This window comes from Poecilia latipinna, unplaced genomic scaffold (assembly GCF_001443285.1).
Source record: "Poecilia latipinna isolate Pla-1442-1.1 unplaced genomic scaffold, P_latipinna-1.0 Scaffold65, whole genome shotgun sequence".
Taxonomy (NCBI): domain Eukaryota; kingdom Metazoa; phylum Chordata; class Actinopteri; order Cyprinodontiformes; family Poeciliidae; genus Poecilia; species Poecilia latipinna.
The window spans coordinates 180,542-202,657 of NW_015112681.1; the positions used below are offsets into that span (position 1 = coordinate 180,542).

The window sequence follows — 22,116 nt, forward strand, 5'->3', positions numbered from 1 at the left end:
TATGGTACCCTATTTCTGTTTCTTTCTTTAGTTGATTTTTATGATCCTAAAAGCCTGATAACTCGAAATAATGTTCCGTTGATGGACATAAAACCATTTTTTCCCTCCTATGTGTAGCAGACTGTAAATCACAGATATTGTCTTTAAATTGTCAAAGTTGATGTGATCTGAGAAGTTTCTCAGTTCTACTTGACAAACTGCTAAACAACAAAAACTACAAATGGAAATGGAGCAAAGTGAACACAAAGCTAAAGCTAGCAACACATTAGCTTTCTAATGATGGCTCAGCTTAAGAGTAGCTAATATGTCCAAAAGGTATGAATTGACGAAGGGAAAAAAGACCTGCGCCCCTCCACCTCTTGCATCATTGCAAAAACCCAAAGCTAAAGTTAAAGTTACTGGGAGGTTGACTTGGTTGACAAAGACTGGAAATGTGGAAACTGTTTATCTGGTCTGACTCAAGTGTAACACCTAATGCTGATATGCAATTTATATCGTTTCTGATTTATCCCACAAACTCTATATTTCAACAAAAGTCCTTGGTAGCATTAGCATTTCATTTACTGATGAAATGTAAGAACCATATCAGTCTTTCAAATTACTCTTCCAAATCAGGAAAGTCAAATCCCTTGTTTCCCTTCTGCGGTTGGCGCAAAACATCTCCACTTCATATCGGAAAACGTTGGGTTTTCCAAAATACACGGCAAAATAAACATAAAGCAAAAGCTAGTGGCAGGTTGGCTAGGCAGGCTAGGCTAAGCACAAAGATTGTAAATGACCCAGCTGAAGCGAAAAAGCACTTTATACCTTGTTTCATTCCAGAAACTTCATACAATGTACTTTGTGCAAAACTGGTATTAAATTGGTCCTTTCAAGTATTAGCATTTATTCAAAATATACAAGAGTCTGTGTGAATGGTCTCATGGAAAACAGTTCCTTTTCGTACCCCCCAAAAAAATCAGGTGTGAAATGTTCAAAACTATTAGGGACAATAGTTTTGTCCCTAATAAAACTATTGGGGACAAAATAGTTTTATTAGTTTTATGCTGAGACTATGCTGAGACATGTGCACCTGTCTCCATGTCATTAAACACAAAGCTAAAGTTACACGTTTTTGCTTGGTTAAACACAAAGATTGTAAATAGTGAAACCCTTTTGTCTTTTCTCGAAAGTAGCTGCAGTGTTATGAAAAAGTATTTGATCATTACAGATGTAGTCTTTTTTTTTGTTTTGTTTTTTTTTTTGTCAATCTTTAACATCAAATTTTTAATAGCAATGCCATTTAATAAATGAAAAAGTTATCCGAACAAACCTGGCCTTGAAAAAGTAATTCCTCCTCCCTTGTTGAATCATACAATAACTTTGATTTACTTTGACGATGCTAAGTGTGACAAAAAGTAAAAATAGAAGAAACGTGAAAACGGAAAACTACTTTTTCATAGCATTGTAAAATGCCTAAAGCTGACAAGCACTTTCCATCTTCTTTGTTTCATTCCAAAAAGCTTTTACAATGTAATTTGTAAAAGAAAAAAGGAATAAAATCTAAATCTGTCCTTGCTAGGATTAGCATTTCATTTTATGAAGAAATACCAGAGCCATATCGGTCTTTTCAATTTCTTCTAAAGTAAGAAAGTAAATGAGCTTATTTTCCAGTTATTTCTTTTTAGCGCACTCTTTTTTTTTCTTCTTTTCTTTCTGGGACAGCTTAAGTGAAAACGATATTTTTAAGCTTGCATGGCAGCGTAGTTCGGTAACATGTAACTTTAGCTAACATTAGCGATCTTTTTTGCTTAAAAATAACAGAGAGAAACTTAAATGCTTAACTTTTGGGTGATTGTACAAGTAGCTCAGTGTTTTCCAGCATACTCTTCATCATCTTGTCAGTAAGTGTCATCTATGAACATGTGATCTCCTTTGAAACTGACCTTGTGTGTGTTAGCATCCACAGCTAATTGTTTTTAAAAGAAAAATAATAAAGAAATCCTGCATGATGGTGAAATTATATCACTGCAGGATCACAGTTTCCTCTAGAGATGCAATAATCCTGTTTTCTTCTGGTAAGGGCAAAATGTAAATGGTAAAGAGTCTTAACACTGTATAATACATAGTATATTTTATTCATGTAAAATGTTACTAATATATTACTAATAAGAAATGTGTTTTCAGATTTTTGTTGTTTATCTTCCCTCTGCCCCCCAAATATCCAACCGATGGTTCTTAGCTGATTAGAGAAACCAATGGTGGGTCAAAATGAAATCAAAATCGGATATTTTGACCACTTCTGTGTGGAATTCTGCCTTAAATTTGGTATTATTAGACGGGCACTTTCTGTTTTAACAATTTAAGTCACCTTTACGGAGAACTATAAGTTCAGATCTGTTGTGCAGATGTAATTAGTTTCATGAGAATGAGAGGATGTGTGCAAGACAACATAAATAAAGATATAAAACAGCTGAAATTGTTTGTTTTTTGCTTTATATATATTGTTTGTCCCAAATACACCTGACACCTGATTTTACTGCAACCCCAGTAAAATATTTGTTTGATTTGGAAAACAAGCTTTTTGTATTTAAGTCCTTCTGAGTCAATACTATGTAAAACCACCACTTGCTGTTTTCAATATTTTAATACATGAATTTGCTTTGATCTAATTACAGTGGTGTCACGATGCTCCTGGGGCTACTTTTGATTGAATGAACTGGTTTTCATGGACTCCAGTTCAAAAAACTAGTCAGTTTATACCCAGAGCTTCAGGTGTTGTGTAAGATTTTTTTTTTATCTTTAGAACAGTGTTGGCATACATTTCAGTCTACATAATAATGACTTTATGAGAGAAAAAATGATCATCTTGAAATGGCTGAACAAGAGTCCAGACCTAAGTCTGATACCAAATCACCTAAAAAGTTTGGTCCTTCACAATTTCATACAGAATCTTTGCAAAGGAGACAAGCAACATGTAGCTTATACAGAGAGTATGGGATATTGACAGCTGTACATAATCAGAATACTTAAATTGAGCCACAAAGAGCTTGGACAATGATTATTACTGCTTTCCACAGTTTTGTTTTTTAGCTAAATTTTACAAGATAAGTTTCACATGGCACAATTGTGAAATTTCCATCACAAATGGAAACATTTGTGCATCATGAACGAATAACATTTTAACCAGGGGTTGTACACTCTAAACAAAGGAGGCAAAGAGATGAAATAAATGACAAGGTTTATTTAGCAGAGTAAAATATTCATTTGCTATGACAATCATGTGCTTTCCATAGGACTACCTGAGACAGAACCTTGGGTGTTCTTGTTTGCAGCTTAGAAACGTAGCAAATAATTGTCATTTGTAGAAAATTTCATGCCCTGAATTTCATTTCTTCCCTTGTGCACCTTTTGTCTGTGGAAGAATAGCATTTATTTGTATCTTTGCAATACATTCAAAGTAAAGTAAAAAATATCAACATAACATGCAAAGCGGTATGGCTTCCTGTTCCTCTGCAATATGGCTTTAGGTGGCGTTCGAAAAGACTCTTATTGGTTGTCTTGCCGTTTGTTGCTGCAAAAAACAAAAGTCACAGTCATGTTTATTACGATAAGCATTAGCATTTGCGCAATCAGCCCTGTCGACTTTGTATTACCTTTCCCCTGAAGGTTTGGAGGTCATGACCCAGAGTAAGTATTCCTTGGCGGCCATGGAGTCCAGCACCTTGTTCACGTCGCTGGAGAAGCTTCCATCTACGTGCCTCCTGCTGATCGTTTGAGCCAGGCTGTCCATTTCCGATCTATGTACACAAGGACACAATGTAAACAGTGTCCATTAAGGGTCAGCAACCCTCACATCTGAGCTCTAATGTTTGGTCCGAAAGCCATCAGATGTTGCTATAGCCGTTGCTGTAATCGTGTCATGCTAGCTTTGCTGTCTGCTTGTGTGTTTTGTGATTCATTGCACCATGTGCAAATAGACATATCAAATCAACACAGCGGAAAGGTTCATTGATTTATTTTAGCACAACGCTAAGAAGGAAAGGAAAAGAAAAAAAAATAGCACAAAATGGGGGAAGGGCAACACAAAGCAGATGATTAGTTCAAGATCACTCTGGTTCCAGTGATGGGTTCATGGTGGAAGCAAACAGCCAGGCGGTTTTTGGAGGCTTTGGAACTGAAAGACGGAGGATTGGCCTACTCTCTTTGGATCTGTCCAGACTTGAGCTGGGCCACGAAGTCTTTGATTGCTTGGTCCTTGAGGTAGGAGCTGACATCGCTGGTGAAGGTTCCGTCTGCATGGCGCTTATCGGCACTGCAGTAAAACAGAACAACACACGATGAAGAAATGCAGACAATTTGAAACTTTCTCAAATAGCTTTTTTTTTTCTTTTTTTTTTTTTTTTTTAATAAATCCTACACCAACCCGCTCCTCTTGTTACTCATCAACCACCGGACAAAGTCTTGGGCCTTCCTGTCCTCCAGGTATTTGCTGTAGTCATTGGAAAACGTTCCCTCTGAGTGTCTCTTGATGTTCGACAGCTCCTGGGGCCCGCTGGCTAATCTGTTGTCTTCCTCAAAACTGCAAAAGACACAAGGCATGTAAACAAATCACCTCAACTTATTAAACCGTGGAGGTTTCTTCAAGAAAGTCCTAGTTCAAGATATTTGAGGTGAAGTTCTGTGAAAAGGTAAGCAATTAATATATAGCAAGGAATGTATCGGAAGCTCTTGGCTTAAAAATGCAATCTTGAAGTCGGGGTGTGAAATGCCTCTCTTTTGTGATTTTTGCATTTTTAAGCTATATTTAAAATCTATCAAGTAATAAAAGAATAATTTCAATGAAAAGTAAAATAAATTGTAAAACTGTATAAATTCAATATTCTCTCTTTTGACTGAAAAATGTATTATTTTTTCTCAATTATGGCTGATGTTGCTAATTTTCATCAGAGCTAAATTCTATCTTCAAAATAAATTTCTACTTAATTTTTTTAACCAGCATTTTTAAAATATTATTGTAAATAAATTCAGGCAGTATGAGGTCAAACCGTTTTGCTTTCACTGGGCACTTTCAGTTCATTAGTTGTTACAGGAAATGGAGTTTGGAGGCTGTGAACCACTGAGAATCCTCCTGTGAGAAACGTACTACGAACAGAACACCTAAAGTGTTTCATGGTATTTAAAAGTAAAGATTTGTCAAAAAGTACAAAAGAATTAGAAATTATTTTTTTGTTCTTTACAGTCTTATTGTCTGATGAAAAGGACTTTACAGGATTCGTTCTCAGAGCATGAGTCTCACCAGATGATCATTGGTGACGCATCACTTCCTACTTAAGCTTCCATTTGATTTCTGTATAATTAACCATCCAATAAAAATGTGATGACGGTTAAAGTGCATAAAATATTGCTGCCACTAACCACTTTTATGAATTATACACTGGATTCTTTTTATAGATGATAGAAGTCTGCTTTGGACTTGGTGCCCTCGGACTAGCCTTTAGCTCCACCAATCCTGGATGTGTACCGAATGAAGACTTCAAGAGTGATATCTACAGCAGGTAAAGTGTTTACCTGCTCACAAACTTTAAGCTCAACATTGGTTTAAAAGTTCTAATCAAGTTTAAGGACAAGGACAGTATAATCATGCAATCTTAGCATGAAGCTCAGGAGGAATGAGGCAGATGTCATGGTCAGACAGCGAGGAGGGCATGGCAGGTTTCCCATCAGACCGTCAGTTCCCGAAACCACACACACAGAAAAAAACCTTCATAAAAGCGCATGCGGGGTTAGTGCGACCTTGCCAGACTGCGTAAGGGTTAAACAATATTACATGTTAAAAGCAAAGCAACTGTTGTGTGTTGACTTTTTCCCCACAGGACCTTTCTGGGATTTTCATTTTTATTTCTGTTGTACTGACGTTCACGTTAGACTTTTTATTTGTTGTATAGTTATTTTGTTAAAGTGCTTTGAAATCTTAAAGTATTTGTATTTATAAGTACGGGCTCTAGAAATCTATAATGTAACATTTTTATCCTATCTCCATACTCTTGTATGTCACAGACTGGAGTCTCTTGAGTATAAATTGTGCTAACCCTAGAGAACTTTACCTGGAGCTGTCCTCAGTGCCAAGTAGAGGAACCTGCCAGCTGACTTGCACGAAGCCCAGGACCAAAAGGATGCCGGCCAAGCAGTGGATGCTTCTCATGGTTTCGAGCTGCGACATGAAACAAGGCATAAACACGGACAAGTCATCAGCTGAAGGTAAGATGGAGTAAAGATGAGAAGATTCAACTCACCTTGTGTTGTTTCCTTCCAAACGGTGCTGTTAGTTCCTCTGCTTGGTGTTCCTGTGTGACCACCTGCTTCTGCCTTCCAGCTTTATATACTGGAAGAGGAGGTCCCATCTCCTCAGGCGGACCTGCTTTACGGTCCCATTACTCTCGACCCATTAGACACAGGACCCCTCAGTGACGGGCAAGTAAACGAGCCGTGCGTTTGTTCAATTGAAAGGTGTAGGTGGAAAGGTGCAGTTCATGCGTGATGCCTGCTTGTACTTAGGTGTTAAGATCAAACAACTGCTGCTCATCCTGTCAAATAGACAGTCAGGGGAGACGCTCTAATGCGCTACTGTGTCATCACGATGAGGAGCAGTACGTGTGACTGTGTATTTGGACAGTGAGTCAGTATTTGAGGCTTCTCGCCAATCAGATGCAGAGAATTGGAAATATTGATCAGTTTTTGCCTCAGCGGCAGTTTGGGTTTTACAACCAGAGAGCTCAGTAATGTTCAGGAAACGTCTTCGCTGCTATTCCTTTTCTTTTAGTTAGGTTGAAATACAAGCTGAAATAAACTATTCATTGCAGTATGATGTGGCATGAGTTTAATATTTCTAAAGTTATGACGAAATCCAAAACAATTTCTACTTTTTGTCTGAAAACCAGAACATCTTAAGGTACAAAAGCCAAAAAGATGCTACTTGTTATGAATCAAAACAAAACTGAAAATGTGACTCTGAGTAATTTAGCTGCTTTTTTGGTTCAGTTACAGCAGATGCAAAACTTCAACATTATACCATTAAGTATAAAAGACAAAACACAAAACCAAACACGCCAAAAATATATCACAAAACATCAATAATTTTACAAAAAAATTATTTATTTCTTTATTTTTCATGGAATCATATAAACAGCAATCTGTAAACTTATTCCAGAAACATTTTGATTCAGTTTTCATCATGTGTATGGAGATAATTCAAGGTAAAACAACTTAAAATAATTAATATACAAACTTAACAGACTGCAACACTTTATTTCCAAGTAAAACACTTACATGGATATTTTCACATATCTTTTGGTGTTTCTCATGTCATTGAGCATCCGCTACAAGCAAACGGCAATTTAAAACCAGCTGCTTCTAGCAAAGTTATGACGCTCACAGTATGGTAACCTTATGCAAAATTATCACAATTTCATAGTATTCAGACATAATTTATAGCAAATATATATAACATGGTCTAACTGAAAGAAAGAAATGGTGGAAATTTTGAATGTAAATTGTTTTGTCATTCTGCTTATGTTACAGAATAAGCCTAACAAGATGATGTTAGTCTTAAGAGACAGAAACCCTGCAAGTTTCTTTTTTAGCCTGTTCACGGTCCGACAGGGTGGCACTGACCCCGCATGCGCTTATACGAGTTTTACAAGTTTTGTTTGTGTGGTTTCAGAAACGTATGTTCTGACGGAATATTTTGTTTGTCATTACTGTTCTGATGAGAAAGGGTTTTCCTAGTATGTGAGTATTTTCAATGCGCATCTTTATTTATATTCTCTACTTTCAGGACATTAGCTTTCTATTTGGTAAATACATTTTGGGAAATGACTTTGTGGTTCAGCTCCTAAAGGAGGAGATATGATAATTAGACAGTTTTTATTACAATAATATCTTATCTACATGAGAAAATGAAAACATACATAATCTTATTCAAAGCATTTTTTCAGGAATTTCGCCATGTGAATGTAGACATGCATGTTGGCGAAGCCATCCAGTCCATGATCCTTGTCCGTGTACCACTGAAAGGAAAACATAAAAAACAGAACTTAAAGAACATATTTGGCAGCTTTGTTCATTAAATAATCATTTGGATTTTAAGGATTACTCACCATGGCGTCAAAGTCCACCTTCTCATTTACCAAGGCTTCTGAGATCTCAGCAGCCTGCTGGAAATGGACATTATCTAGAAAAAAATACCAAACACTATATTAAATTAAGAGGTATTAAGAGGTACTGTACTTCACAGTTGATCAAATGATGGTATGAATTATAGGCCTGGGTAAATTTAAATATAGAGCAAAGACCTTAATTAGAGACATGTTCTATAGTCTGAAGAAACCTAAACCAGTTTGCATGCTAATTTACTAGCTGCTAGCATACAACTTGCAGAAACGCAGGTAGTTTTTAAACTTTTTAGAGACAGTTTACAGTAATAATGTCACTGTACTCTAAAACATTTTTAAATAATATATTTTATTTCATTTCTGAAAAACAAAACAAAAAAACAATATTAAATGCTAGTCTGCCAGAGTGTTAACACAAATATGAAATTAGCAACATTAGCTCAAATTAGCAACATTAGTTCAAATAATCACTCATTGCAAAGCATGGCATTTGTATGGATCTGTCTTTCCTTGTATCTACAGTTCAGACTGGCTGGTGACAGGAACATTTTACGGTTTGTTTCCAACATGCCTGCATTCTTATTTTGGTACATTCCTATTATTGGGTCATTTCCAACTTTCCAACCATGTCATTTTTTTTATTAGTTGACGATGTTGCTGTTGGGAATCAAGAAAAACTTTCAAATGAGAAAATCTTTCTAATAAGAAGGTTAAGACAGAGATGTCTTAAGAGTGTTATGCTCTTGTAGCCTAGAATCCATCTGAAATGATTTGGAAGACTCTTCCTGCATAAAAATTAGGCTAGCACATTTCAAAATATTGTATATTTGTTTTTACAATAGAATCGTTTTTGCATTTTTTTTTTACAACAAATGGTTGAAAATGTACATTTTCGTGGCACCAGACTACTCTTATCTTCACCCCTGGGTGTCCAAATGTAGTTGCAAAACGTTTGGGGTTAGAACAACCATAGGAACTCACCGTCGGCTGTCCCGTGAACCAGAAGGTACTGCACTGAATGGAAATTCTTGGCTCTGGCCGTTACTGTGGAGTTCTAAACACAGCCAGATTTATGGTTAGACGATGAGATAACAGATGTGAGGACTGATAACGGATGGCGAAACTTACATCGTATCCGTCACGGTTCTCCGAGGGCTGCATCATGTAGCGTTCTGTGTAGATGGTGTCTGGAACAAACAGATCAATGCAGATCTTGTAATGTTCCCGTTATTACAGTGGCCTGAAGTACGACGACTATCAACACCAATAAAAATACCATAATATTCCCATTTGGACACAGGCGCCACTGCCATCCCGCATTTGAAAACGCCGCTGTTAGAGCCCAAGACCATCGAAGATACATATCCACCATAGGACTGTGGAAGATAAGACATCTCATTACATCAGCTCATCCGCACTATAAAACACACTGACGTCAAAGTGGAACATTAACTTATTTTTAGAGCCACGACTTGGCCTTTGTACTATACAATATTACACATCAACAGGTTCAATCCTATTCTTACACAGCCCATATTTGTCTTGGATACTTACCCATCCCCATATAGCAACCCTATCTTTGTCAATGAACCCCATTTTGATGAACTCCCTTTAGAGAAAGGACGATAAAAGGCAATTAGTTTGTGGAATTCATGGCAAAATTCATGCACTATGACAAAATGTATTTTTATTGAGACGTTTCAGGTGAGGTGAGATGTTTGCATGAGATTCTCATACTTAGCTGCCGTTATCTGGTCTTCCACCTCGAAGGTTCCTAGGCGTTTGTAGATTTCAAACATCAGCTGGTCGCCCTGGTAACCGCTTCCTCTTCCGTCAAAGCTAGCAACAATGACTTTCTCAGTGCTGGCCAGGTAGGTGGACCAGCCTACTCTGTACCTGAAGTCTACTTTCTGGCTGCAAGGACCTGCATACCTGGAAGGGTGTGCAGATTTGTTGTTGTTGTTTTTTTTTTAGTGAGTAAAGTTTCTATGTATTTTAGTTATTTATTTGTTACAGTGGATCCTTACACATCAATTAGCAAAGGGTACTTCTTGGACTCATCAAAGCCTGGGGGTAAATACATCTGATACCAAAGATCTGTGAATGAAAAGAAATTTATTTTTTTCATTGGAATTTCATTGGAATAGAAATTGACAGTTTAAGGTCACAATTATTTTTTCTGAAAACCAATGTAAAAAAGAATCACTGTGGATCAATTCACAATTGTAAACAACATTTCTTACTGCTTCAAACAACTCACACACTCCTAGGGGTACAGAAGAGGATTAGAACCACTGGAGAAAAAAATGAAAACTTTTTTCCTCAGTGAATTTCTGCTAAAATCTCAGAAATTGTTTTCAAAAATGCCCAACTTTTGAAACTCAGAAATTTCCATTTTTTTCTAGAAAGTTTCTGATATTAATCTCAAAATTTTGAGTTTCTTTTTTTCCCCAGAAATGTACTACGAATTTTTTTTTCTATCTACAATGGCCCTAATATGCCGTCATAGGATTCTGACTTCAATCTCAGAATTCTGGCAGTTTTTTTTTTGTTTTTTTTTAAAATCCAAATTTGTTCTCAGAATTCTGAGATTAAATTCAGAATTATTTTTTTTCCAAAGGTTCTAACCCTCTTCCAATAGAGGCAATTTTCAGAGACCAAATAAATGCTAAGTTGACAACATTTATATAGCAAGTTTATGACTTTGTGCAGTCCTACTCACCACTCAAAGCACTTTTACACTAGATCCACTCACAAACATACACATACATCCCTACACTGATGCATGGATCAGTAGTGCATGCACAGAAGAACACCACTGCATTGCAGGGGGAAGCTGGAATTGAACCCAGATCTTTCACGTTGCAAGACTTGACAGCTACAAAAGGAAGTATGTAATAAATGTCTACCAGTCGCAGATTCATTTACTTACTATATTTGCCTATCTTAAGGGTCCCTCGGCGCATAGTGGGCATCTGGATGTCAGCTATGGCATCGCTAAATACCTTGTTGTCCTCCAAAACCCTGATCTCTAGAAATAAGAAGAAGTAAATACATGTTTTTACTTGTTCTTCATGTCATTTAAAGATAATTTATGTACACTGTAGCTTACTTTTAAAAGTGCTAGCTTCTACAAGAAAGTGCTGTGGAATCCTGGGACCTTAAAGCAAAAATAAATAAATAAATAAATAAATAAAATCCAGTGTCATTGTTATAAAAATACACAGAGTGGCAACTTTTTCAAAAGTCAGATGGGGTATAACTGACCGTGGCAGCTGAAGCGGTAGTAAGAGGCATTGTGGCTGAAGTAGACGGTGTTATATTCACATTCTTTCTGAAGAGTGCAGGTCAGACACTTGTAGCTAATGTTTCTCGTCCAGCTGGCATCCAAAAATACAACATGTAAATGTTAATACGTTTTCCTTATGGAAATGATACTTCCTACAAGAGAGAAATCCAAATTCTTACTGGTAAACGTTCCTCCCTCCTGGCTTGCGGTTCTGTTCGTTGCTCAAATAATATCTGAGGAGAAAATGGAATCCAGAAAGAATTGATCACTGTGTGTTTTTATGAATGTGGAATTAGTTTTTAAGAGGAATCAATACTGCTGGAGTAAAGTAGCTGAAAACAATGAGATTTCATTTGATTTCAAATGGTATTAAATTTTTTTTTATAGTCTAGCTGTTGGGACTTCGCCTGGCTTAGTCTCTTCACACAGGACTGAGACAGTCTTATAATGTGATTACATCAGCTAGAACTTTGAAGGTCCTGTTGTGTCTTGGTAGGAACAACTCGCCAAACAAAGCAAGTTGGTTTCCTATTTACTCTTTAAGGTTTTCTAAATTTGGGGGGGAAAAAAAGAAAAAGAGGGAAGCTTAGGTAAACTTCAAGACAAACAGTTGGGGTCCTGATTATAGATGTTTTCTAAGGATTTCTCAATATGTATATGCAAGGCATTTCCCGTGGGCATTGCTACTGCTAGCATTCATAGCTACCAGTAGCGAATGCTAGCGTAAAGGAAAAAAACCTGGTCAAGAAATAGCAATGGGTGGCTAGCTGTTTATTGCTAGATTTACCTTTAGGAAGAACAATCCTGTATTTGCAGTATGAACATTTGGTCAAATTCCACAAACATGTCACTTAAAGCCCAAGAGATGTTTAACAGCAAAATTAAAAGACGTCCCTTAATTTGGAGAGAAACAGACTATTGTTGTAGATACCCCAAAAAACTTTGACAGAAGGTCCTATATAAATAATAAAAAAAGTCATCTGGGCAGAACTTGGTCCAGAAAGTGGGACCATATGTTTAGCTTTTAGCTACAAGAGCTAGCTAGATGTGTGCAACTGGCGATGGTGGAAATCTGGCTAGATTCAACATACATGCAGTCCAACAATTTAGACCTCTTTCCAAGAGGAAAGTTATTTAAAAGTCACATTCAGAGGGACTATATTTAAAGAAACATTAACAGCTGCGTCCAATTTAAAACGGTGAGAAAACTTACACGTTGTCTTTACTGACTTTCAGAATTTCAATGTCTTCCCATTCCCCAAACGTGATGGGTGATGCCTTTCCCTGGATGACAAGCCAGAGCAGAATGAGTGTTCATACAAGACATTATGCACAATTTTTTTTTTACTTCTAAGTTTTTTTTTTTATCATTCTACTCACCCCAACCACATGATGAATGTGCTTGTACATTGCCTGATCACTCATGATCAGGTAGTAACTGTTCCCGTCTGGAGCAAAAACTGGCTCTGGTGGAGAAAACTAGAAGAAAATATAAAAAAATGTAGTTTGACATAAAGCCAGCCCCTGATTTTAAGTCTTAATTGAAAACATTTAAACATGGATCATGTACATTAATATGTAGCTCAGCCCAACAGCAGGCTTGCACAATAACAGAGAGGCTGCATATGTTTTAAATGACCTACAGTGCCTGACGCCGCAGGTCATGATGGGTTTATCATGAAATTTGTAGATTAGAGGAAAAAAATGTACATTTTACCAAAGGGAATTAACTTACCCGTCCAATCCAGCCCGGACTTGCCAGATTCAGATGCTGTAATAAGATAACAGTGGGTTTATGGCTGTCATAAGTCACAATTCATTAAAATGCACAAACTTTTATCTCAGCAATTCAAAGCAGAGAGATGCCTCAAAAAAGAAAAGAATTTAGGAAAAATGTTTCCAGATGATGAACTCTTTGTTGGAAGCAGGGCTTTACTAAAAAGCAAATAACTTTTAGACAGGTATTAAACATACTTTTTTATTTAGCCCAAATTTCTTTTTTTTCAAAATAGTTTTTTTTATTGATCTTATGTAGTTCTCTAAATTTAATTGCCGTTACAAGCTGTTGGCAGAAATCATCATGATTAGCATCAATCTTTGTCTAAATTCAGTTCAATTCAAAATTACTTTATTGATCCCAAGGGGAAAATGAATGTTGTTGTAACTCATTTAATTAAAGAGTTACTGTAAATGGTGATGCGGGGTTTCCGGGCGATAATAGAAGGCAATAAAAGGCAGTAAATGAAATGAACTCAAATTAAGGCCAGTAAAAGGTGGTAAAAAATAACAAACAGAATTTCTTTTGGTAGACAATTTTTCATCACCCTTTCAATATATTTTTGGGTTTTCCATTGATGCTGACTTTTTAAGTTTAACTATAAAATCTGTATAAAAATAACTACTGGGAGGACCTGAGCTGATGTTGACAGACTGGATTGGTTCCTGCTGTGCCCATGCGCAGTGTGGGAACCGCCTATTGTCAAGTCTCCCGTTGTGGACGGGAATCTACCGTGTTTTACCCCTCTCTCCTGAGGTGCTCCCGTATTAGTACTTCCCCATAAGCTTCCCATCAACCCCCACAAAGAACACAAAGAACAGAACATTCAGTCCGTTAGAGTTTTATATTCTCAGACTTGATGTTTATTTTGGGATAATAAAGTCATCTTCTGAACACAGCGGCGGTTGATTAGCCAACTTAAACACCTGCTCCACTGATGATCTGTCAGAGATGGGTGTCTGGGTCGAATTTTTTTTTTTTTTACTAAACTGAAACACCAAATTCTGCTGCGCATATTAAATTTTTTCATTAAAACCTTTGACTGACCTGTGAAACCTTGGATATTTATCCCACATTAAGTGGGATAAAGTTTTGTCTTACATGGACCATCATGTTGTATGGGTCAGTGCTGTGAATTCACTAGTGTTGTACCCATCAACAATCTTTAAAAAGCCGATTCCCATTTTAGCTGATACCAGGTTTTTTTTTGTATGAAATGTTAAATATACCCAGAAAGTCACTGAGTTGGCAACAGTTGGGCGACTAACTGTTAACTGCAAGCATGCAGACATGACCTGGTTGGTCTATCAGTCCAGCCTCTTTCACTGGAGAGCAGCTGTTGATTTTTAGACCTTTCTTGAGGTAGATAAGATCAACGTCATATGTAAATATCGGCTGATCAAACTTACCAAAATTAAGGAAATCGGCGGCGATAAAATGGCTGGCTGATAAATCGGTGCACCCCTAGAATTCACTGCTCTCGCTAAAAAAGACTGCTGCTTGATTTTGTGTTGGTAGTAAAAATATTGTAGAGGTAGTAAAATAGGTAGTAAAAGGTTGTAAATTAAACTCTAGGATTTCCTGTATAAACCCTGGGATGGGTATGGTGAAGGAAAGAGCTCCTGTAGCAGTCCATATTACAGCAAATTTGGCGTAGCCTCCGACTGAAGATGCCCTGTTTTTTTTTTTTTCTATGACCGTATTATGAAGAGTATGGTCAGCCATACGATAGTTAAGGTTTACCAAAAGACTTGTGGGAGTCATGAGTGCACTTTGCTTGTCATCTCCATGGTTAAACACGGCAGGTTCACTAATACGGTTTTGTGCTCTACTGCTTCTAGAAACAGTCCAAGAACTTAAAAAAAAGTAGTTTTCTGGCAATAAGTAAACTTTTTTTGGTGTCTATAAAATGAGACGTTTCAAAAACCTCCCGATGGTTAAGTTACCTAGCAACCTAAGCGGAGCTGGTCAGCTGGTGGCTACATTTCTTCTGCTTCTCTTATCAAAGATACTGCAGATTTGTTTGCAGCCATTTTGACTTGTATTTAGTGTGAAAGTAAGCAAGGAGCTGGAGGGAGTGGCCAGCAGCAGCTTATTTGCATAAAAGTGACAGAATCCTCAAACATCTCTTTCTGAAAGGAGGTCAAAATATTCAGAACATAGCAGTTGAAATCTCATGATCAGAGAATGGTTTTGTGCAAAAAAATTCAATTAACTTGTTTTGTGTGTCCCATAGACCTAAATCCTAACTTATTCAAGGAAGCATAATAGATCCCCTTTAAAACCTTATAGCATTTCAGTTCCACACTAACTTGAATGAAGTTTGGGAAGATGTGAAAAGTTTATAAGATGTGAATACTTTTCCACATGTACACATGATTTAGGACTGACCTCAACAGGATGCCAGCTAGTTCCATTCAAGTCATAAATCTGAAGGATGAGTTGGTTCTGTTGTCTCTTTAGCCACTGAACAGCTATCCTCGTGTCAGTCACCCAGGTAACAGTGGCCAAGTAGTGTTCACTGTGGATGGAGAGGAAAAAAGTTAATCAAATTCTCCGTTTCTGTCAAATTCCTCTGGGGGGATGATCTCATACATTACATATCATGTATTACATTGATTTGTATGAGTCTGGAACAACAACTTCTGTGACTATCGTGGTGTTGTCAGTATCCACAACAAACAGCTTCACAACCGGGTTGGGAGTACCTGGCTGCAACAAAGCACAACATGAAAGACGAACCAGGAAGTCCATAATACAAGAGAGGCCGTGACAAGAACAAAGGCCCACCTTAGGATAGGGAATTGAAATAGTGCTGGGGTACTGGTCCTCGCCATACCAAGAGTACTCAATATTGTGCACCAGGGTGTCATTGAATTCAGCATATGCCAAATACTTCCCACCAGGTGACCACCAGAAGCCCTGGTTGGACGAGAACATCTCCTCTGGAAGTAGAAAATATAGAGAGATGTTGAAACAAAAACCCACATGTAAACAACACTAAATAAGCTTTTTGTTCTGGTTGACTTAATGTAGTGTTTGAAGTTGCCACACAGTGATTCAGACGTGACATTAAAATCATATTTGCAGTGGGGTATGCCATATATTCTTAGAAGAGGGATTGAATTTGTAGCAGGAATACTCCATCTGGGAGAAATCAGCCTCATAACAAAATGCCAGAAGTAAATTCCTGACTGCATTCTTGAGATTTTTTTTTAAGAATATCAGAAAGTCAGCAATGGTAGCTGTTTTAACAGCAGGGCTGGAAAATCTGACGGTGCAGTCATAAGTGGGGAGGTTCCTCATGGAAAAAATGAATGTGATTCTCTGTTACCCTCATACACCCAATCTGGAATCCCGTTTAATATCTTGTTTGGCTCTCCGTTGGTAGTGATTGGCTCTGGTGGTGACTTGGGGCTGGTCTTCAGAAACACATTGTTGTCCCAAACATAAGCCTGGAAATCAAACAGAAAGGGGACACAAATGAGAAAATACACAGATTTCTCCTGAAATGTGGCTAATTATTCTAGTATGATAGCAAATGGTAACTCACTTCAATACAAGACTTAAAAAAGACAAATCGTTATCAGGTTCTAAAAATATTTAGATATAGTTCCTATTTATTAAACAAAAAAAAAAGGCCAAAATGGTGAAAAAAACAAACATCTGAAGGCGATCCGATCCATCTTCTATATATAGCCAAATGTGACCAAAGTAGACATATGCACAGTGGTGGGGGGTTGATGATCTGGGCTTGTCTTGTAGTAACAGAATTGTCACTAAATAAACCACAGACTGCTCTCCATACTAAGTGAAATGAATCATAATCCCAAACAGAACCACATCCACCACAGAAAAGAACCAGGATGTTGCAATGGTCAAGTGAAAATCCAGACTTTAACATGACAAAGTTATGCAAAAAAAAAAAAAAATCCTGCAAACTGTAAAGTATAGGCTTAAATTCCTCAACAAAAAAACAAAAACAAAAAACAGCTACTAAAAGTAGAGCAATGTGCACACACCCCACAGTGCTTCGCTCATATTAATCACACATCCCAGGTGTTTTGCACTTGAATCGCCGTGTGGTTACCACACGTGACAAAACGGAGCTGGAAGATCTGAACCAAAAGCTAAAAACTGGGTCAAGTTGGAATTTTTAGGCCCAATCTAAACTCTACTGAGAGTTATTGCTGCTAAATGTTTTTAAAAGCTACTCAATCCTACTAACTGCTTATTGTAGTCACTCATGAAGGCAAAGTTTGGTTTTCACACAAACTCTTTTCCATTTTGACTGTTTGTTTTTGCTTAGTACTGCGCTTTCTTTTCAACACGACTTGTCTCCTGCAGGCTTACCAGTTTGTTCCCTGCTGGGGCCCACGCAAAGAACTGGACTACATCTGGAATGCCAGAGGAAGTGATATTTTTTCTGAAAGAGATTATTGCAAATCAGTGATTTTGTTATATAATAGAAATGCTGAAATTTGTGCAGTATGTATTGTCAGGAAATATTTTGGATTTTCTTGGAGTTGCATATGTTTACCAGAATATCGGTAGATCAACAAGTGACTTACTCCGACTCGCGATCATACAGCGAGTAAGAAGCTGTGAACGAATGTCTCCACACCTGATTGGAGGAAAGAAGCAAGGGTCAAAAGGCTCCAATGTGTCAAGTTTGACACTAAACGGGTAAATAGAAACTTCATGTACCTTATTGTAGTTACTCATGAAGGCAACATATTTGCGATCAGCAGACAGCTTGAAGTCAAAAGCCTGGTGTTCATTCTGTGGTGTTCAAAGAAAGATGCATTATCTTGGAAACAGCGCTGCGTTTGTTAAGATTGACTTTCTTTGTTTTAATTGCACTAGGATGACTTACAATCTTGTCTTTTGTCAGAAATACTTCAGAAACGTTTGTTTTCAAGTTGATGAGGGTGACAGAGTCATCGGTTTCTTTATGCAGGTACTCGTAGTCTGTTGTGGAAGACAGAAATCAGTGTACATTCAGTGTGAAACACAGGACAGTCAAGGAGAATCTCCCTGATAGTGAGTCACAAAAAGAGAAGAAAACAACTTGGAAGCATGAGTAATGTAATGACCTAATGGTGCATGTTGCATTTTTCACCGAGCAAGAAAGACAATGCTACACTTCTTAAACTTTTTCACTATTTTCACCAATGAAAAGTGTGAGGAGTTTGTAGTTCTGGAACATTGTAGAGAATGAATATAATTTGATATAAATCATTCATATGTTGAATGTCTGAGTTGTTCTTCTATTGGAAACTGAACCTCCATCTGTGTTGATATATCACATAAAATACTATATCCTAAGCTCTATAGTTGAAATGTGACAAAATATGAAAAAGTACCAAATATACGAAAACTCAACATTTCAAAGAGCTGCAACAGTTACTGTGACTTCATAGAGTGTATTATAGGTACAGTCTGGTGAAACAGTAACTAAGAAGCACAACCAATAAAAAGATTACATAATAAAAGTCTTCAATGATGCATTTATGGCTTTACACACTGGTACACACCCAGGTGTTATCAGTACCATAATATTCTAACCACTTTTAATAAAAGCTTTTTTTATCCTCCACCTGAAATCCATCTCATGTTGTAGGACGCTGGTTTCAGAGAGGAGTTGAAGACGTCCATTATGCCGTACATTTTCACGTCCCCAGCGTTTCCATCGTCTCCATCGTCTGAAACACAGTTGTTACCAAATTAGCTTTCATTAGGGATTTGTAACTCAGTCCCTGTCCCTTATTTAGTTCAGGAAAATACATTTTAGCTCAAAAATCCCACCCAAATTTTATCTTAAAGACTTTGAAAGTTAGACTTGATTAGCCTACACTTTTCCAACCACATTTAAACATTTCTAACACACACAAGCCTCAGCTTATACACATTGAAAGTAATTTTCTATATTTGACTTATGTTATTCCAATACCTCTGTAATGAATAATATCTACAGTGATGGTGAGCCACACAGGATAAGATCCACACCTCACCACAACTTTGTTTAACTTATCTTACTTTGTAGTCACTACTTTAACACATCTACCAACATTGGGTTAACTTAAAGTCATTTGAGTTTCATCATTAGTTATAATCCTACTCTGTTTCATAATAGTCAATATCCCAATATGAAAATCGAAACATCTGTAAATCAGAATGGTAAGAAATTGTTTTCAGATATAATATATAATTGTGAACTGAAAGAATTTTTTCTATATCTGAAAAACACTGACTTACCTCAAACACTGGACAACCATGGACATAGTTTACTTTCTATTTCTTGTTAGTCCAGAAAAACATGTAAATTCTCAAAATTTAGCCAAAGTACAGGCTCAAATCGTTGAGACTTATACCACGTTTGATGAAAGCTTTTCAACCACATGAAAACTCTCATAAACGTCTCTATCTTGGTGTCTTTCAATTTACTAATTCAACTAAGCTGTCACATAGTTTACATGTAAGATAATATTGCATTTCTTATGTCCATCACACAGATTAATGCCGAGAGGATTGGGCTGTGTTCCTCCTGTTACTTCACGGCCGTGTTTTATTAGCGTCAGTGTTTTCGGATGGGCCTCGTATTTTTAAAATACATATCCTAATCCAAACTGACCAACATTTTAGATTTGTGTCATGGATGTTCTTGTTTAGTTGTTTTGCAGGGGAAATGGTGGAGGAAAAACTGTAAGGGTTGACTTATAAACTTCTGAAATCGCACAGAATACTCGCATTTGTTTTTGACTGAGTCCGTAAATATCTGAACCGAATATTTTCCCTTTGAAGTTGTGACATTTAACTTATCATGCGTAATGACGCGCACGGTTCTGTCAGCGGCGCGTGCCATAGCAGGACGTTTAATAGCAAACACTCACCCTTCAAGAATATAACCGTGGGCACCACTATCAAAACAGCGACCACCGCAACTCCTAAGACTCCGAGCAGCACTTTGGCGATGGTACTCTGGCCAGGAATGAAAGACGAGAAGCCCGCTTTTAAAAGAGTCAAAACACAGAAATGTGTGAGTGTGAACAAATACTGACCATTGCTTCTGTGATTACTACCCGTCCAAATCACAACCGCATCGATATCCACAAGGCTACAAACACGGAGAACTGCAAAGTAACGCGAAAGTCATGCTTTGGAGTTAAACATTATCTCAGCCGAAGTTTCAAAGGTGGGACAGTAAATCTGCGGTGTAAAGTTCTCCAGCATTTGAGGAAGTGGCTTTCCCAAACTGTCCACCGTTACAACAGACTCATATGTGAAAACAGCGTGCTGACCAGGCGTCAGCCTCTTCCAGAATAACTGATTATTTTATGCTGAATGTGCATTGTCGAAACACTGTTCAGCTTTTCTACAGATTCAGAGATTCAAGTCTTAATACGTCAAAACGTCGGCTTCGATGCTGAATTAACAAAAAATATTAACAAAAAGTTTATTTACTGCGGTAATTTAATACATAAGGCGAAACTCAGATTTATTAAAAACATAGTGATAAATACAAGTGTTGTTTTGATTATTTTTGGTGATTGGAACTTAGAGCTAATGAAACTAAAATTTCAATTTCCTAAAAAACATACCATCATTTGTATACATAAGTGGAGTCAGCAGCATAATATGGCTGAGTGTTTAAAGGAACTTAGAAGTTACTTTCTGTAGCTTTCCCTGAATTTACCAAGTACTCGCTATAACTTTTTGCAAACTAGTTTTATAGGCGTTTTGGAAAAGTCTCAAAGTAGAAGTCATAACATAGTACTGCTCAGTTTCTGAAAGTACCCTGTGAGTTCTGAGACACTAATCAGAACTTTTGATTTATTATTAATCAAATAAAATCCCAGAAAGTAAGCAGTATATACTTCAAGGGTTCTGGAGAGTTCCATGAAAGGTTCAGGAAAACGACATGGATGTTTCAGAAGGTTCCAAGGACACTCCACAAAGTTTGATCAACTAACAGTTGTCTCAACACAAGCAACAAAGACTATGCTTTAAGAGTATTGTGGAGTACTCTTCAGTTTTGGGGGAGATTTTCAAGATTGTGGCTAAAGTTTCAAGGACTACAACAGACAGATGTATCCAAGACATCAGGCCACAACTCTTGTATTGACTTAACTGTGAGATGTCAGAGTGGTTTAAAGGTAACAGGTTTTCAGTGTCTAAAGTCCTCTTTTCAGATGAAAGTAAATGTATTTTGCAAATCGAGATCTGAAACATCTGGAGAATAAATTGCACAGCGAAGCTAATTTCATTTTTCATTCTCTTAGCAGGTATTCTTCCTGGATTGCCTCCATCCATCTTCCCACCAGCTCAAGCCAGCTTCTCTGACCCGCTGAAGAAAAGTATTCACACAGCATCAGCCTGCCACCACCATGGGGATGGTGTGCTTGACCATAGAAGGTATTTTCTCGAAAACTCAGATCAAACGGATCCAATATATAAACGCCAGTCAGGCGTCCGATCACCTGGTGATTTTCAATTTTCTGATTGAAAATTCTGACTACATTTATTGGACATTAAACTGGCCATTGCCACAACACTTAACATTTAGATAAAAGGGTAACAGCGCCCGCTAACAGAAGCATCTGACAAGCTGCTTAATGCATAAAAAATTCTTATCCATTTTTGTCTACATGACTGAGAACGAACAAATAACAGAACTGTGAGGCCTTTGTAGTTTGTAGACGCTCTGTGCTTCCTGTCATGACAAAAACATAAGATAGATCTATCTACTGTCATGATGACTCTGCATTCCTGTTGAACTGTAATGTAAAGTACAATATTGTAAAGCCAATAAACTGACTATCATAAATGTCTCTGAATTAATACTCAATATTTACTTAATCATTAATAGCTGTCAATTGCTGAAGTGGGAGGAAAAT

General features: G+C 37.3%; 2 protein-coding genes across 3 annotated transcripts; both read right to left on the bottom strand.

Annotated features, from left to right (window-relative positions):
* Window positions 1–3,207: 3,207 nt before the first annotated feature.
* Window positions 3,208–6,398, bottom strand: LOC106964156 (glucagon-1-like). The gene is made up of 6 exons (XM_015059482.1): window positions 6,276–6,398; window positions 6,087–6,193; window positions 4,406–4,561; window positions 4,181–4,294; window positions 3,636–3,779; window positions 3,208–3,553 (listed from the first exon to the last, which is right to left on the bottom strand). The coding sequence occupies exons 1-6, from the start codon at window positions 6,381–6,383 to the stop codon at window positions 3,529–3,531; spliced, it is 654 nt and encodes a 217-aa protein (XP_014914968.1). The 5' UTR covers window positions 6,384–6,398; the 3' UTR covers window positions 3,208–3,528.
* Window positions 6,399–7,113: 715 nt separating this feature from the next.
* On the bottom strand, window positions 7,114–20,552 carry LOC106964136 (dipeptidyl peptidase 4-like). Of its 2 annotated transcripts, none has more exons than XM_015059434.1 (26): window positions 20,281–20,552; window positions 20,113–20,200; window positions 18,820–18,924; window positions 18,096–18,190; window positions 17,927–18,001; window positions 17,791–17,843; window positions 17,573–17,645; window positions 16,554–16,674; window positions 16,010–16,164; window positions 15,834–15,931; window positions 15,611–15,740; window positions 13,178–13,213; window positions 12,823–12,921; window positions 12,656–12,726; window positions 11,622–11,675; window positions 11,421–11,533; window positions 11,266–11,313; window positions 11,086–11,184; window positions 10,181–10,250; window positions 9,891–10,085; window positions 9,708–9,762; window positions 9,430–9,529; window positions 9,282–9,340; window positions 9,135–9,207; window positions 8,139–8,212; window positions 7,114–8,048 (listed from the first exon to the last, which is right to left on the bottom strand). In XM_015059434.1, exons 1-26 carry the CDS (start codon window positions 20,281–20,283, stop codon window positions 7,956–7,958), a joined length of 2,235 nt encoding a protein of 744 aa, XP_014914920.1. In that variant the 5' UTR covers window positions 20,284–20,552; the 3' UTR covers window positions 7,114–7,955. The 2 variants fall into 2 exon arrangements, with proteins under 2 accessions (XP_014914920.1, XP_014914926.1); XM_015059440.1 differs by having other exon boundaries at window positions 18,820–18,915; window positions 20,281–20,551.
* Window positions 20,553–22,116: the final 1,564 nt, after the last annotated feature.